Genomic DNA, 15,411 nt, shown 5'->3' with positions numbered 1-15,411 from the left:
CATCGCCTGTTGGCCTCCGTTGTTTGTTCTGGTGCTCACAGATGTAGCCTGCAAAGTAAAAGTGTGCCATTTTATACAAGGCTGGCTGGTTCATTGCCTTGGCCCTCATTAATTCTGCACTGAATCTCAGCATTTACATTATGGCCAGCAAGAAACCATGGCGGTTTTCTTTCACCTTGTTTGTGGCTGACTAGTGAAGACCAGCTTGACCAGATCTTTGTCTGTGATCTGTGTTGGACCATAGAGGCAGCGCAAGTCTGCGGCTCATGCAGTCAAATCATAGGGAAAAACGTTAGCCACGTTTTAAACGCTGAGTACCTGTTTATCACATAACTTGTCTGGGTTTTAATTCTGTAACAACTGACTCAGGAAAGTATAAAATATATAAATAATGCAAAACCAAGGGTGCAACAGCCCCATCTTCTTATCCCCTTAAACAGAAAGCCCTGCTTACTTAGGGAGGGAGACTAATAGACTTTTGAAAAAATAGCCCTGAACTATTGTCTAAGGAAGTATTGCACAAGCGTTGTATAAAAGAGGATGTGCCATTCTAACAGGATGGAAGTACCCTGAATCCAAGCCTCGCCAACACCAGCAGTCAAGAGGGCTCATGAAGGGATCTAGGTCAGGGTTACAAAGATTGTCACATGAGAGGGTTCAGGGGTCACTGACTCCAGGGCTTCCTCTTGCATCTTCCTTTTTCTTTGAAAACCAAATGCAAATAAAACATAACCTCAGCCAAACACAGAGGGGTCCAGCCAGCTATTAACTCTCCCAAAGGGGATCGAGAAGGTAGGCAGGCAGGTCAGGATCAGGCAATGTCAGGGCTTGTACCGACACTCACCATGTAGCGTGTGGGCACCTCCCATGTAATATCCATTAGCAACTGGATTCCTTGGAGTCTTTGGTTCTGCTCCCTTTTGAGGTAGAAAGCTGGTCTTATGGTGGGATTTGTTGGTTTTTATTCTCGGGGGGCGGGGCAGGAGGGTTATGAATGTCACTCCAGTAACGGGCTTTGTCCAAGGGCCAGGTTCTCTGTGTCCCTAAAGTTGCTCTGAGTCTAGACTCCGCTAATGGCTCAGGAAGGCCGTTCCATAGCTGGATCCATTGGTCCTTGGCTCTTGTACCGTCCTGAGAGGATTATTTTTGCTATTATTGAACATCTGTCAGTAGGGACTGCAGCATTGCTAACTTGTGTGACTTTATCATGAGTCACACTATATTTAGTGTCTGTCTTTAAGCCCCAGCTCCTGGAGTCACATGAATATGTAAGAATCTCTGCTTTGGTTTGTCTATAAAAAGCAAGTTTCTAGCCATTATGATTGCAGGGGAAAGTTTGAAAATGTGACCTCAGTGTAACTTTTAGGCTCAGAAACCAGAAGGCAAATAAAAAGAACCCAAAATGTGTACGTGTTTTTTTAATATCTTGTGGGTTTTAAACCCAACTGATGATTTTTCAGTGCTTAGGGCTGGTGATGCTGCTGCTGTGTCTGGACTACCATGCCTTTCTGCTAATGTAGTATTCCCCAAACAGCTCTGCCTCTGGAGCCCAGACCGCTCCTGGTGCATTGCCATTGTCAGTGACTGGATGGGCAGGTCGTGCTACTGGGACAATTGGGATGGCCCACAGAAACAGAGCCGGTGCCCTCTTTGGTTGTGCTTAGATGCCTTCTGTGTCCCTCCTGTAGGGCTGACCTCAGGCCTTGTGTGGTCTTGATGCTGTATCAGGTACCTGTCTAAAATCTAACCTCCTCTCCCACTTGCAGTTGAGATTGCTGGACACTCTTGTTTCTCCGGTTCCAGATTCCAGCTTGTATCTCTTTACTTAACAACTACTTCAGGGTGATCTGTCTTTGGCCCAAGTCATTTGCTAGGTGTTGGCACGAAGGCTTTTGTCCTTTGGCCTGTGAGGCTTGTACAGTGCTGTAAGCAGTGCTGTAGCAGTTTTAACAGTGTCAGTAGAGAAGCCAATGGGTGTGTCTACGCTGCAATTAAACACCGACAGCTGGCCTGTGTCAGATGACTCGGACTTGTGGGGGTCAGGCTTGTGGGGCTCAGGCTATGGGGCTGTAAAATTGCGGTGTAGAGATTAATACTCAAGCTGCAGTCTGGACTCTGGGACCCTCCCGACCCACAGGGTCCCAGAGCTCAGACTCCAGCCCGAGCCCAAATGTCTACACTGTAGGTTCACAGCCCTGCAAGCCTGAGTCAGCTGACACAGGCCAGTGTAGACATGTCCCTGGGGGAGGGGATATTTATTTTTAAATCAGTGTCTTTACTATTTATGGCTACTTTTACAAACTTTTCTGCCAACCTATTTGACTGAACATAGGGCTTGACATGGTGGGTCTGAACTGGCCTGGCACAGAACAACCTGAAATGAGCCACTCCTGGGAACCAGCCCTCCATTGCACTGGGCACTTGCACCAACACAGGCCGGAGACAGTCCTTGCCCTCATTAATTCATTGCTAATCCCATGGGGAGCAAACTGATTTACAGCATGCTGGCACAGTGCTCGAGATGCTCCTTAGTGTGCCAACAGCTCAGCTTAAAAAGAATGTGGTAGCCGCGGCACACTAAGGAGAGGTGACCTTTCCCATGTAATTTGCAGAGCGCAGTGTAATTTGCAGAGTTTCACGTCTGGATGTTTGATCTTTGCTGATGTGGTGACATGAGGAGGGTCCTACCCGCTGGTTTGTGGTGACCGCTATCCCTTCCCTGAGAGCGGGGGGCTCAGGCCCAGAGTCTGCAGTGGCATGGTGTGCTGTGTCTGTTTCAAAGTGACTCTGATCAATTTTCAGTCCATGCTGGCGGCACGGCCGCTGTGAAATTCTCTGTTATGCCTCACAAGCAGGCATGTGATTTAGAGCTGCTGCTGTTTCAATTTCCCACAGGACTCCCTACTGTTGTACCGCTGCCTGTGAGGACTCAGCGAGAGCCTGTCACCAAACCGATCGCTGAGGCGAGCGTCTCGTCGGCTCGGGGAAGCAGGACAGCCGCCCGCCCCCCACTTGCTCCCGCAGGTAGGAGAATCACTACTGTTAGAAGGGATCAATACACACTTCCCCTCCTCCATGGGATCCCCCATGGATGGGGATGGGTTCCCCTAAAATAACACTTCCTTGTGTACCAGTGAACCCCAAGGCGCTCAAAGGGAGGAAGTTTATTACAGGACTAACCCATCAGTGATCCTGCTGTGCAAATTCTTTGTTGCATTTTTCTCAGTGTCAACAATTAAACCAAACTGGCCAGTTTCCCTTTCGTCTTTGCTCTGTGTCTGCCTTCAGGTTCTCATGCAGTAGCCCAATGGCGGGATGTTTATTATTTATTTGTAGAGCTCAGAGACCCCACCTGAGATCAGGGCCCCATTCTGCTAGATGCTGTGTGTACTTAAAACAAGAAAACAGCGCTTGCCCCGATTAGCTCACAGTTGAAGATGAGATGCAGGGTCGAGATGGAGGCCGAGGGGGAGGGGTTGTGCCCCAGGGTTTGCAGCAGGTCCATGGCACATCTGGGAATAGACTCCAAGTCCTCATCTGCTTTGGGCTGCAACCCCTGGCTCGAGCGTGGGAAGGGGAGAAAAGTTTAAATCCAAACAAAGCACCTGTGTGTTTGGCCCATGAGCCTCTGAGCTGGTGAATCTCGTACAGCGCTGCCGGCTGGGCTGTAGTAGTTTAATAGCCCCAGTAGACAGCCACTGGGCATGTCTGTGCTGCAATTAAACATCCTTTAGTGTCGAGCTGCAGCAGCTTGCAGGCAGCCCCACAAAGAACAAGTGCAGCCAAAGCACTAGCAGGTGAGTGTGCCTTGGAACAGGTTTCCTGGGCCTAGCTGAGGTCCAGCTGCGTGTCTCTTTCTCTCCTCCTCTGCGAGCAGAACTGCTTCCTCCCTAGGCTGTCGGCTCCATGCGCTCGGCTTCCTCCTGGGGCCAGGGGAGAGTCTGGCCTTAGAGCTAGGCTTCCCCTGAGTACTTCTGTGACTCGCCCGCCATTGTTCTAGCACCCATGGGAGTCCTAGCACAGTGCAGCCCTGTTGCCTTCACACCCCACCCCCACTGACCCCTGGCAGTGCCCTGACTCTCATGAAAAGTACCCCGGGATCTTCAATGAGCTCAAGTGCCCGGGATTGAGCTCTGATGTCTTTGACGGCGGCACAGCACCTGCTCCAGTCGTCATGCTGGCGGATTGGCGCAAGAGCGCCGGTGAAGGCCTAGGCTGTAGCCTTGCTATAACCGTGCTGTGACCGTGTCCCCTTGCAGCGTGTGCTGCACGGTCAGTCCAGTGTTTCAGCTTGATTAGAGGCCGTGCAGAGGTCTCCCCTCCACACCGTGCTTTAGGTATGGACTTAGCTAGGGCCTGACCACATGCAGCACAAGATGTTCCTCAGTTTCCCCTCTAAATCCTGAACTGGCTTGACCCTGCTTAACCTGCAGGGATCCCATTGGCTCCAGCTATCAGGGAGTGAGCCAGCATAGGGACAATGGCACTCCACCCAAAGGGATATTGAATTTCAGCCCTTCCCCAAGGGCTCTGGGTTTGGGGGGGAAGGAGTGGGGAGAGAGCTGCCAGTGAGGCAGGTGAAGCTGAGCAGACACCCCCACCCTCATTGTCACTAGGAGGAAGTGATGGCAGCTGATAAGGGAAATGCAGTTCCCAGTGGGAGGGAGGTGGTGGCCTGTGGGGGGTTCAGGAGTGGTCATGCTTCTCTTCCTGAGATAAGTCTCTGGTGGCTCCTGTCCAAACTGCTTCCTTCCTCTCTGTCCCAGGCAGCTGGAAAGCCAAGGAGCACTCCTGGATGGGATTACAATCCTCCTGAGGGGAGAGCGAGGGTTTGAAAGGCCTGGGAGGCAGGAGCTGGCCTGGCAGCCGGGGAATCAGGTTGGAGAGCCTAGTGTTTGGGTGAGGGGGTATTTGAGATGGTGCATGTCCTTCATGGGGAGAAGATACTTTTTGGGGTACATCCCAAGGGAAGGTGCTTTAGAGAGACATCTCACTGGGACCGAGCAGGGGGAGGGGCATTCTTGCCACCCACCACTGCGTTAAAAAGACCCATGAGCTCCCCCGCAGGGAGCTGGGAAGCTGGAGGACCTTAGAGAGAGGACACACCTTTGAACTCTGTGGAAATAGCCTGAAGTAAGAGGGGCAGAGTGGGGAAGGGTTGCTTGGAAAATAGGATCTGACCCTCCTGAAATGGGGACAGGGCTGTGGTCAGAGTGGGGTGTGGGAGCCAGGACTCCTGGGTTTTATTTGTAGCTCTGCTGCTGGCTCTCTGTGTGGCCTTGGGGGAGTCACTGCCCCTCTCTGTGCCTTAGTTTATCAAGTTTGTCCAAAGGTCGGGGAAGGGGGTGGTGATCTTTCCCTGCCTCCCTGGGGCTGAGGCTGAATCAGTGGCCTCTTCCAGATCAAGACATGGAAGGTGCTAGGTGACCACTGCTCCCTCGAAGCTGTGCACGTGTGTGCGTGCCCTCCGATCCTAAACCCCGTGCACAAGGTGAAACACCGCACGCGCGCGCACAAATTGCAAAGAAGAAATTTTTTGCGCTCACGGCCTGCCAAAAATTAGAGGGAACATTGTAGGTGACACGTGTGAGTTAACACCTGCCACTTCCTCATCTGGACAAAGGCCTGAGATGAAAGACGCTGGTGAGTGTTGAAGCCCTTGCTCCTTCTCTACCATACTGGGGGCCAGGTCACCCCTCCCTCTTTCCCTCCCACCCCCCGCCCCCCCCGGGGCCTTGCCCTGCCCCCAGCGTGTCTTGTCTCACACATGCAACAGGACTCTGCTGCCCCCAGGCTCAGCTGGGGCGTTGCTGTGCTGGGCTCCCCAGCAGATGGAGCAGCAAGCGGTTCCCTGGCCATGCCCGTTACATGGCAGCAACAGCCCTGGGGAGGTAGGGCAGGGGAGCTGAGCAGTGCCTACTCAATCCAGCCCCATCCGCCCTTCACGCTGGCCGTCCAGGGGGGCTGCGGTGTCTGGGGGGGGAGGTAAGGGAGACCCCCACCCCTGTGTGTATGGAGCCATGGGGGGAATAGTTCAGAAATGGGCTGTCAGAGGGGACCAGGCTTCTGACCCTATTGCCCTCTGGGGGGACATGAGCAAAGATGGGGTTGAGCCCCAGTGCTGGAATCCAGCCTGCCCTGATGTGTGGGGCCAGGTCCCATCCAGCAACTGGCTGAGCTGCTGCCCCTCCTCCCACTGCTCTTTCTGCGGGCGGGGGTAATTGGAAGGCTCTGCTCTTTTCTGGCATAAAGGGGTGTCTCCCGCTCCCATCTCTCAGGCCTTGGTTTGCACATGGGTAGGGCCCTGCCAAATTCACAGCCATGAAAAACACATGGACTGTGAAATCTGGTCCGCCCCCCCGAAATTGGTATAGTAGAGGGTAAAAGTACACAGAAGATCTAATGTCACGGGGGAGACCAGCGTTTCTCACATGGTGGGTCCTGACCCAAAAGGGAGTTGCAGGAGGGGGCTTGGTATTGCTGCCCTTACTTCTGCGCTGCTGCCTTCCGAGCCGGGCGGCCGGAGAGCGGCGGCTGCTCACTGAAGGTCCAGCTCTGCAGGCAGCAGCGGAGAAGAAAGGGCAGCAGCAAGGGTGCCCCGCTATCAGATGGGAGGTAGAGTGATGCTCCTACCCCAGCCCTAGGTGAGCGCTCTCCCCTCTCAGACTACGTGCAAGGAACTGGCATGGTGTGTCCGGCGCTGCATGGACCCCAGCCCAGTGAGTATGGGGCTGCAGTGAGCTGCTGCAGCTGGAGAGGACTTCGCTGGTTTGAAAGACAGGGCCCTGCTTGCGAAAACCTCAGTGGGTGGGTGTGGGGTGTATCCTGGCTTTTTAATTCCTTACCTGCAGGCAGGTGTGTCCACCCCCTGCTGGTTGCAGCAGACCCCTTGCAGCTTCCTTCGCCATTGCAGCAGGGCAGAACTCACTTCTAGCACTTTGACGTGGAGCGCCCGGGGTGGATCGGAAGGGCTTGATCCCACAGGGCTCTGAGTTAAGGGGGGCACACGGAAAGCTTGTATGTAACACTCACAATGTTTAAAACTAATGTGATGCAACAGCAGCTGGGCCTGGTGTTCGCTGCCAGCCAAGGACCCTCTCCCCCCACCCCACACATACACAGCAACTCCCCACAAGCACCCTGCACTCTTGAGGGCTTCAGCAAGGGGTTCGGGATGGAGCCCTTAGTGCCCCCCAGCAGTGTCGCAGCAAGGGAGGGGTGCTTAAAAATAAAGCAATGTCCCCTTTTTAAAACTCACTGTTCCTAACAGTTGTGCCCCAGCCCTGGACCCTGCGGTTTGTTACAGCCCTGGCAACGGACTCTGATTGATTAGCAGGAGGAGCCACGGGTGTTGCCAACAGGGGGCAGGACAGTGCCCACCTACATACTGGAAGTTTGAGGCATCTGGAGCCATCCTTCCATGGAGCAGGAACACTGGGGCTTTGTTCATAGTTTAAATGGACTGTTTTAGATGCCAAGGCAGCCCAGTGCGATCAGGCAGCTTCACTCAGTCCCATCAGTGTCCCTGGGCCTCCATGTGGATCAGCTGCACTCATCAGGAGAGAGCTCAGCTCGGTTCCTCCTCTAAATGACACGTGGGACTGGGTTTGCTGAAGGGCTCGGCAGCTCCCATTGCACCATGCTTATGGCCAGAGTTTCAAAAGGGTTCGGTGCTCCATGTGCTGAGCCCTTCTGAAAATAATGGGCCTGCAGGAGCACCACATTCCACTCTCCCATACACGGGTTCAGCTCCATGGACACTGGTGGAGCTGAAAGTGGAATTTTTCCCTAGGCTGTAACAAAGCTGCTGGTCCAGGGGAAGGTCTTGTCATCCTTAGGCCCCGATCTTGCATTCGTATCAGCACATGCAGCCTTCTGCATCCCCGGAGCCTTAGGATTGGAGTTGCCATGCAGGCTGTTCTTACCTGCTCAGTGCAAGCCCCGCACCCAATTTTAGCACAGTAACAAAGGGCAGCTAGTTAATTTTCTTAAACCTTATCAACCCAGAACCTTTCGGCTGTGAAAAGTAATGCACTGTCAGATCAAAGGGGATTAAACGGTCTTGCAGTTAGGGATTTAAGGACCCGATCCTGATCTCATTGAAGTTGGGGGGAGCAAAAGCTGCTGTTAGTGTGGTAATGGGAGGGAAATGCTCCAGGAGCTGGAAAGTCTGCTCTATGTATTCCAGTATGCCGAGAGGCCTCAGCTGAGATCAGGGCCCCATTGATTTTTGAACAGTGCGAACAATGTCGCACATATTAAATGGATTAAAAACTGGTTAAGGATCGCTCTCAAAATTAATGGGGAATCATCCTCCAGTGAGATCTCTTCTAATAGGGTCCTTCAGGGATTGGTATGGAGACAGTGCTGTTCAGGAGCTTGAACAACAATCTGGAAGAAAGCATAAAATCTTAGCTGGGAAAATTCGTGGCTGTCACCTGTCCACTGATTCATTGTGGATAATGACCCATCCGTTCCACAGAGCAATCTGGGCCAGTTGGCAAGGGGACAGGGTGCTCGTGTTTTAACACTGCCCCATGCAAGGCCCTGCAGAGTGTGGGTCATGTATAAAATGGGGAACTGTGTCCTGGAATGTGGGACACTGGAAAGGACTGAGGGGTCATGGCAGAAGGAATCCGACTGAATGTGAGCTCGCAGGGCGATGCTCTAGCTCAGGGTGAACGCAATCCTCAGGTGTGTAAGGGAGCTAGCGGGTGGGAGTAGAGAGATGCTATCGCCTCTGTATAGGTTATATGTTAGTGGGGCCATTACTGGTTGCTGGGTTTCGTTCTGCTGTCCACGCAGCCACAAGAATGCTAACAAATTAGAAAGCGTTGAGGAAAGCACTACAGGAACAATTCAAGGATTGGAAAACCTGTCTGAGAGACAAACGAAACTTGATCCATTTAGTTTATCAAAGAGAAAGTTCAGAGGTGACTTAATCGTGGTTTTCAAGAACCAATGTGGGTACTTCTCTGCCTGAGGGGCTCTTAAAGGCAGAATAAGATGCAGCGGCTAGAAGCTGAAGCTAGCTAAATTCAGACTAGAAATAAGGTGAAGACTGTTGACCACTGGAACAGTTTATCTGGGAGTGTGGTGCGTTCCCTAGCACTTGGAGTCTTTACATTGAGATTGGGGGGCTCTTAAAACACATGCTCTGGCTCAAACACAGCTGCTGGGCCTGCCACAGGAATTGCCTGGTGAGATTCTCCGGCCTGTGACACAGGACATCAGACTAGGTCAGTGTTTCTCAAATGCAGCCACCATGACCACATGCAGCCACCAGGGGCTTTTCTTGTGGCCACAGCCTGCTGGGTGGTGATGGGGGGAGGGGCAAAGCAGTTGCCCCTCCTCAGGACCACCTGCAGGGGTTGGTCCTTGCCCCCTTCTGGAGCCACAAACATTGTAGGAGCAGGCGGCCAGTGTGAGTTCCCACCTTCCCAGGGGTGGTGGAGCTTGGGTTTCGGCCCTGTGGTGATGGGCAGTAGGCTCTGGCGTATGGCGGCGGACTTCAGCCTCCAGCCGCACGGCTTCAGGCTCTAGCCCTGGGCCCACCCCGCATTGCCCCTGGTCCTCCCCGACACCTTCCCACCTCCCTGTGTAGGACTTAATTTGTCCCTCAGCTTGCCAGGGCTGGGTAAGTCCTCTGTGAAAAGTGATATTAACAAATATACAAATATAACTTTTCAGAGTAGCAGATTTACTAGCTAGCTCGTCTACAATCTCCCTGGTCACTCAATAACAGACTTAAAAGTGGCAGTTCTTCAACAAAAAAACTTCAAAAACAGACTCCAATGTGAAACTGCAGAACTGGAATTAATTTGCAAACTGGACACCATCACATTAGGCCTGAATAAAGACGGGGAGTGGTTGGGTCATTACAAAACGTACACCTAATTTCCCCCTGCTGTTACTCACACCTTCTTGTCAACTGTTTGAAATAGTCCACTCTCATTACAACTTCAAAAGTTATTTTTCCTCCCTTGGTATCCTGCTGTTTAATTGAATTGTCTTATTAGACTCACCTCACACTTGGTAAGGCAACTCCCATCTTTTCATAGAATCATAGAATATCAGGGTTGGAAGGGACCCCAGAAGGTCATCTAGTCCAACCCCCTGCTCGAAGCAGGACCAATTCCCAGTTAAATCATCCCAGCCAGGGCTTTGTCAAGCCTGACCTTAAAAACCTCTAACGAAGGAGATTCTACCACCTCCCTAGGTAACGCATTCCAGTGTTTCACCACCCTCTTAGTGAAAAAGTTTTTCCTAATATCCAATCTAAACCTCCCCCACTGCAACTTGAGACCATTACTCCTCGTTCTGTCATCTGCTACCATTGAAAACAGTCTAGAGCCATCCTCTTTGGAACCCCCTTTCAGGTAGTTGAAAGCAGCTATCAAATCCCCCCTCATTCTTCTCTTCTGCAGGCTAAACAATCCCAGCTCCCTCAGCCTCTCCTCATAACTCATGTGTTCCAGTCCCCTAATCATTTTTGTTGCCCTTCGCTGGACTCTCTCCAATTTATCCACATCCTTCTTGAAGTGTGGGGCCCAAAACTGGACACAGTACTCCAGATGAGGCCTCACCAATGTCGAATAGAGGGGAACGATCACGTCCCTCGATCTGCTCGCTATGCCCCTACTTATACATCCCAAAATGCCATTGGCCTTCTTGGCAACAAGGGCACACTGCTGACTCATATCCAGCTTCTCGTCCACTGTCACCCCTAGGTCCTTTTCCGCAGAACTGCTGCCTAGCCATTCGGTCCCTAGTCTGTAGCTGTGCATTGGGTTCTTCCGTCCTAAGTGCAGGACCCTGCACTTATCCTTATTGAACCTCATCAGATTCCTTTTGGCCCAATCTTCCAATTGGTCTAGGTCCTTCTGTATCCTATCCCTCCCCTCCAGCGTATCTACCACTCCTCCCAGTTTAGTATCATCCGCAAATTTGCTGAGAGTGCAATCCACACCATCCTCCAGATCATTTATGAAGATATTGAATAAAACCGGCCCCAGGACCGACCCTTGGGGCACTCCACTTGATACCGGCTGCCAACTAGACATGGAGCCATTGATCACCACCTGTTGAGCCCGACAATCTAGCCAGCTTTCTACCCACCTTATAGTGCATTCATCCAGCCCATACTTCCTTAACTTGGTGACAAGAATACTATGGGAGACCGTGTCAAAAGCTTTGCTAAAGTCAAGAAACAATACATCCATTGCTTTCCCTTCATCCACAGAAGCAGTAATCTCATCATAAAAGGCGATTAGATTAGTCAGGCATGACCTTCCCTTGGTGAATCCATGCTGGCTGTTCCTGATCACTTTCCTCTCCTCTAAGTGCTTCAGAATTGATTCCTTGAGGACCTGCTCCATGATTTTTCCAGGGACTGAGGTGAGGCTGACTGGCCTGTAGTTCCCAGGATCTTCCTTCTTCCCTTTTTTAAAGATTGGCACTACATTAGCCTTTTTCCAGTCATCGGGGACTTCCCCGGTTTGCCACGAGTTTTCAAAGATAATGGCCAGTGGCTCTGCAATCACAGCCGCCAATTCCTTCAGCACTCTCGGATGCAACTCGTCTGGCCCCATGGACTTGTGCACGTCCAGCTTTTCTAAATAGTCCCTAACCGCCTCTATCTCCACAGAGGGCTGGCCATCTCTTCCGCATTTTGTGATGCCCAGCGCAGCAGTCTGGGAGCTGACCTTGTTAGTGAAAACAGAGGCAAAAAAAGCATTGAGTACATTAGCTTTTTCCACATCCTCTGTCACTAGGTTGCCTCCCTCATTCAGTAAGGGGCCCACACATTCATGTACGTATACCTGCTCCTGTATTTTCTGCTCCATGCATCTGATGAAGTGGGTTTTAGCCCACGAAAGCTTATGCCCAAATAAATCTGTTTGTCTCTAAGGTGCCACAAGGACTCCTCGTTGTTTTTACAAAAACAAAATCAACCAAAAAAATCAAAACATGCAAAGCACCTTATTTGTGTTCCTGGTCTGTTTGGGTCTAGTAAAGAACAGAGACAACTGCACATTACTTCATTTTTTTTGCAGACTCAACAATAAAAGTAAACTCCTATATAAATAAATAAATAATAATTTGGACATGAGTATGCGCATATTTATTTGTTTTTCCTAAAATTAAATATTTTAGGAAAAATTGTCAGAGCGGCCACCAGACACTTCATTGTGAGAACCCCTGCACTAGGTGGTTACAATGTTCCTCTCTGGCCTTAGAATCCACAGGCTATGCCTGGGGCTCTGCTCCCTGTAGGGACACTGGCCCTGAGGTTCTCTGCCCCCCCAAATGGGACAGAGGGCTGAGCTCTCCCCGGGATTAGACCTGGGGTCCCTGATCCACCAGACCACGCTGCCTTTGCTGCCTCATGTGTTCTTTGGGTGACGCTCTGGCTGTGCCTGACCTGGAGTACCCCTGGGGGGGCTGTCAGCCCTGAGGGATTTCAGTGTGAAGGAGAAGTGGAGGGGTTTTGTTGTAGTTGAATGCCAGAGAGAAAATGTCTCCACTATAACAAATTGTGCGGGGAAGGGGGCCTGCTTTCCTGCTAGCATGGGGCAGAGGGGGGCCGTGAGAACCCCCTTCCCCTGCAAAACTCAAGAATGGAGACTTCCCAAACTGCCCCATGTCACTACTTGCGGTGCTGGCAGGCATGGGGGATGTGATGAGTTCTGTGGGGCTCTGCAAACCCCAGCCTGCCCTGTTAAATGGACCAGTTTTCTTTCTTTAAAGAAGGGAATTTCCCGGGGCTCTGTCTGCTGCTTTGCCCGGCCTTGTGGCAGCTCAGGCTTCGCTTTTCCTCTGCATCGTCAGACGTGACCCCTCATGCTAGGGGGTACAGGGCAATGGCCACCCCCCGAGAGACCCCAATGCGCATGCCGAGCATGAAGCTCCCAACATTGGGCACTGGCTGGGATCTGCCCTGCCCAGTGCAGGTGGCTGAACAAGGCCTTGCGCACTGCTCGCACCCTTGCCGTGGGGTCAAGCTGGGGCCCAGGCCATGCGTGGGGAGATTTTACCTCAGAAGCTCCCTGCCTCTCCCTTTATTACAAGGGGGAGTGCCAAAATCCAGCAGCCAGAGGGGAGTGGTGTCCCTACCCAGAGCCAGTGATGGGGAGGTAAAAGGCATATAGGGCTGAGCAAAGCAACACACTGACCATCTCCTTCTAACACCCTCCTTCCCGCAGCTCCGCGCCAGGCCTCCAGCGTGGCCCAGGAACCATCTCTCCGGGCGGCTCTGGAGCTCCAGGGCGGCACCAGCAGCCTCGACGAGCAGGCCCAGCAGCTGGATGCGGAGATCAACGAGCTGATCCAGCAGTGGGAGCTCAGGCCCGAGGATGAGGAGTTGGAGGACACTGCCTCTTCTGTGCTGCTGAAGAGTAGGTGCCCTCGGCGCATGGTGCCCATACCCCTGTGGGCTGTCCGGCTCCACAGCCCAGGGAACTTAGAGCGGGGTGATCCCTGTCAGATCACCTGCGGCAGCAGCAGGATGGTTCCCTACAGACCGTCCCCAGGGCTCTGTCCAGTCTGGGTTTAAATGCTGCTTGGCCCAGTCCCTCTCCAGTAGCCAGTTCCCCCAGCCTTGGACCTCCTAGCATAACAGGGAACGTCTGCTTTGTTCAGACACCCCCAAGGCTCCTACCTCTCCCCTTGCCCAGCCCCAGTCCCTCTCCCAGCCCAGTGCTCCCCCAACTTTGGTCTGGCTCAGGACTGTATAGTAGCTCTGAGGCCAACATGCCACTTCCTATTCTTGCTTACTCGCACAGAGCCCAGCAGAGTGAAGGTGGGTCCCAGGCCAGGGTTGGGGAGAGGAGCCAGGCACTGAAAGCTCCAGAGATGTGCCCCTAATCCCTGAGACCCACCTGGGCGTGGCTTGCCCTTTCCCCTGCATCTCCCTGCCCGGTGGCTTTGGCAGGGCCAGGTGTTGCTCTGAGCTCCTGCCCTGATGAGACACCCCCAGATTCCCACCCAGTGTGCTTTCTGTGCAGGTAAATGGTGCCAGGGTGACCCCATGGATCTGGACGACGAGTTCATCTGGGAGGACCCTGCCTACGACGCAGACAGGGTGGAGAGCAAGGCTCTGGAAGCAGGTGATGGGGGAGAGGATGTCACTGGGGTGACCTGAGTCCTGCTCAGCCCCCCTGCCACAGCTCAGAAGGGGCCATTGGGCTCCTGCCATGCCAGCACAAGCAAGGCAGGAGGAGGGATGACCTGGTCTGATCTGCTGCCATCACGGTGCTGCCCAGCTCTGTGAGAAGGGCCCTGAGTGCAGCTGGGCACCTGGGGGTCCCTCGTAGAGGGAGATTGCTGGGCGAAGACTCAGGGAGGTACATGGCATACCCAGCTCCCTTTTGGAGCTCTGCAGCTAGCACATGCATACGGGGATCCCTGTTGGGGCCTGAGGCAACACCTTCCTCCGGGGGGGTGGGAGAGCAGTGGCCTGTTGTGCACAGATCTTGAAGGGCCTGGGAGAGAGGAGGGGGCTCAGCAGGGGAGGTGCAGGCGGGAAGCCGAGTGATCTGGGGGCTGTGGTGCTCTGCCTGGCACTCTCTGTGCTCTGCAGTTGCTGCAGCCCCTTGAGCCTGGGATCCTGAGGTTAGGGGAGTTGGGCACAGCAGCCTTTGGGGTTCATACAGAGGAGCTCTGCCCTGTGTCTCAGGGAATCCTTGCCCAGCCCTGCTCGCAGGAGACCCTGACATTTCGCTAACCACTCAGCTCGCTAGCTTCTGAGCGACCGCCAAGGGCCAAGCCCAGCCTTGTGTCACGTGCCAGATGCAGCATTCATTCGCTGCTGGGTAAGTGTGGAGCTCGCTGCCCAATGGGAGGGGACTTGGGAGCTCCAGCTGCAGAGGCAGCTCTGCCCCGCTGTCCGTCGGGATAACGCGGGCAGCAGCATGCGCCCTGTGGCGTTTAACATGCAGACGGCTCTGGAGGGTGGATGCTTTCAGTCTCGCAGGTGTCGCTTGGGTGTACGTGCCAGATTGTCTCCGGGGTTGGTGCCATGGGGCGCTGGGAGCTTTCCCGAGCTCAGCACAAATGGCACTAACCGTGGGTGCCGACGGAACAGGCCTGGTAATCCATCTGAGCAGTGCTGCTCTGGAGCCGGTGACTGAGCCACGACCCAGGTGATGGGGCTCCCTCCCCATAGCTGGGAGAAGATTCCCAGCCCCATAGACCTTGTCGTGGGAAAGAACTCCCTAGTGTTCAGCATAAACTGTCTCTGGTCATCACATCCTATCCTCTGCACCTCATCCCGGCCTCCGCAGAACCTCAACCTGGACCCTAAACACTCCTTTCCCTCTCCCCACTCTGCCATGGCCTCCACAGGCCCCTCTGGGCTGCAGCCTCCACTCCCCTCTGCGGAGATCCTGCTCCAGCCTTCACCCTCATGCC

General features: G+C 53.3%; 1 protein-coding gene across 1 annotated transcript in view; it reads left to right on the top strand.

The window, feature by feature from the left end:
* The window catches only part of LOC311512279 (uncharacterized protein), a 52,214-nt gene that overhangs the window by 22,830 nt on the left and 13,973 nt on the right, over positions 1 to 15,411 (top strand). The window contains exons 4-6 of the mRNA XM_084613414.1: positions 2,896 to 3,024; positions 13,206 to 13,397; positions 14,007 to 14,108. Of these exons, the coding sequence (XP_084469540.1) occupies positions 2,896 to 3,024; positions 13,206 to 13,397; positions 14,007 to 14,108 (423 nt within the window). The remainder of the gene's footprint in view (positions 1 to 2,895; positions 3,025 to 13,205; positions 13,398 to 14,006; positions 14,109 to 15,411) is intronic.

Source organism: Lepidochelys olivacea (genome assembly GCF_965140295.1).
Source record: "Lepidochelys olivacea isolate rLepOli2 genome assembly, chromosome: 24".
Taxonomy (NCBI): domain Eukaryota; kingdom Metazoa; phylum Chordata; order Testudines; family Cheloniidae; genus Lepidochelys; species Lepidochelys olivacea.
This window is presented reverse-complemented; position numbering and strand designations above follow the sequence as displayed.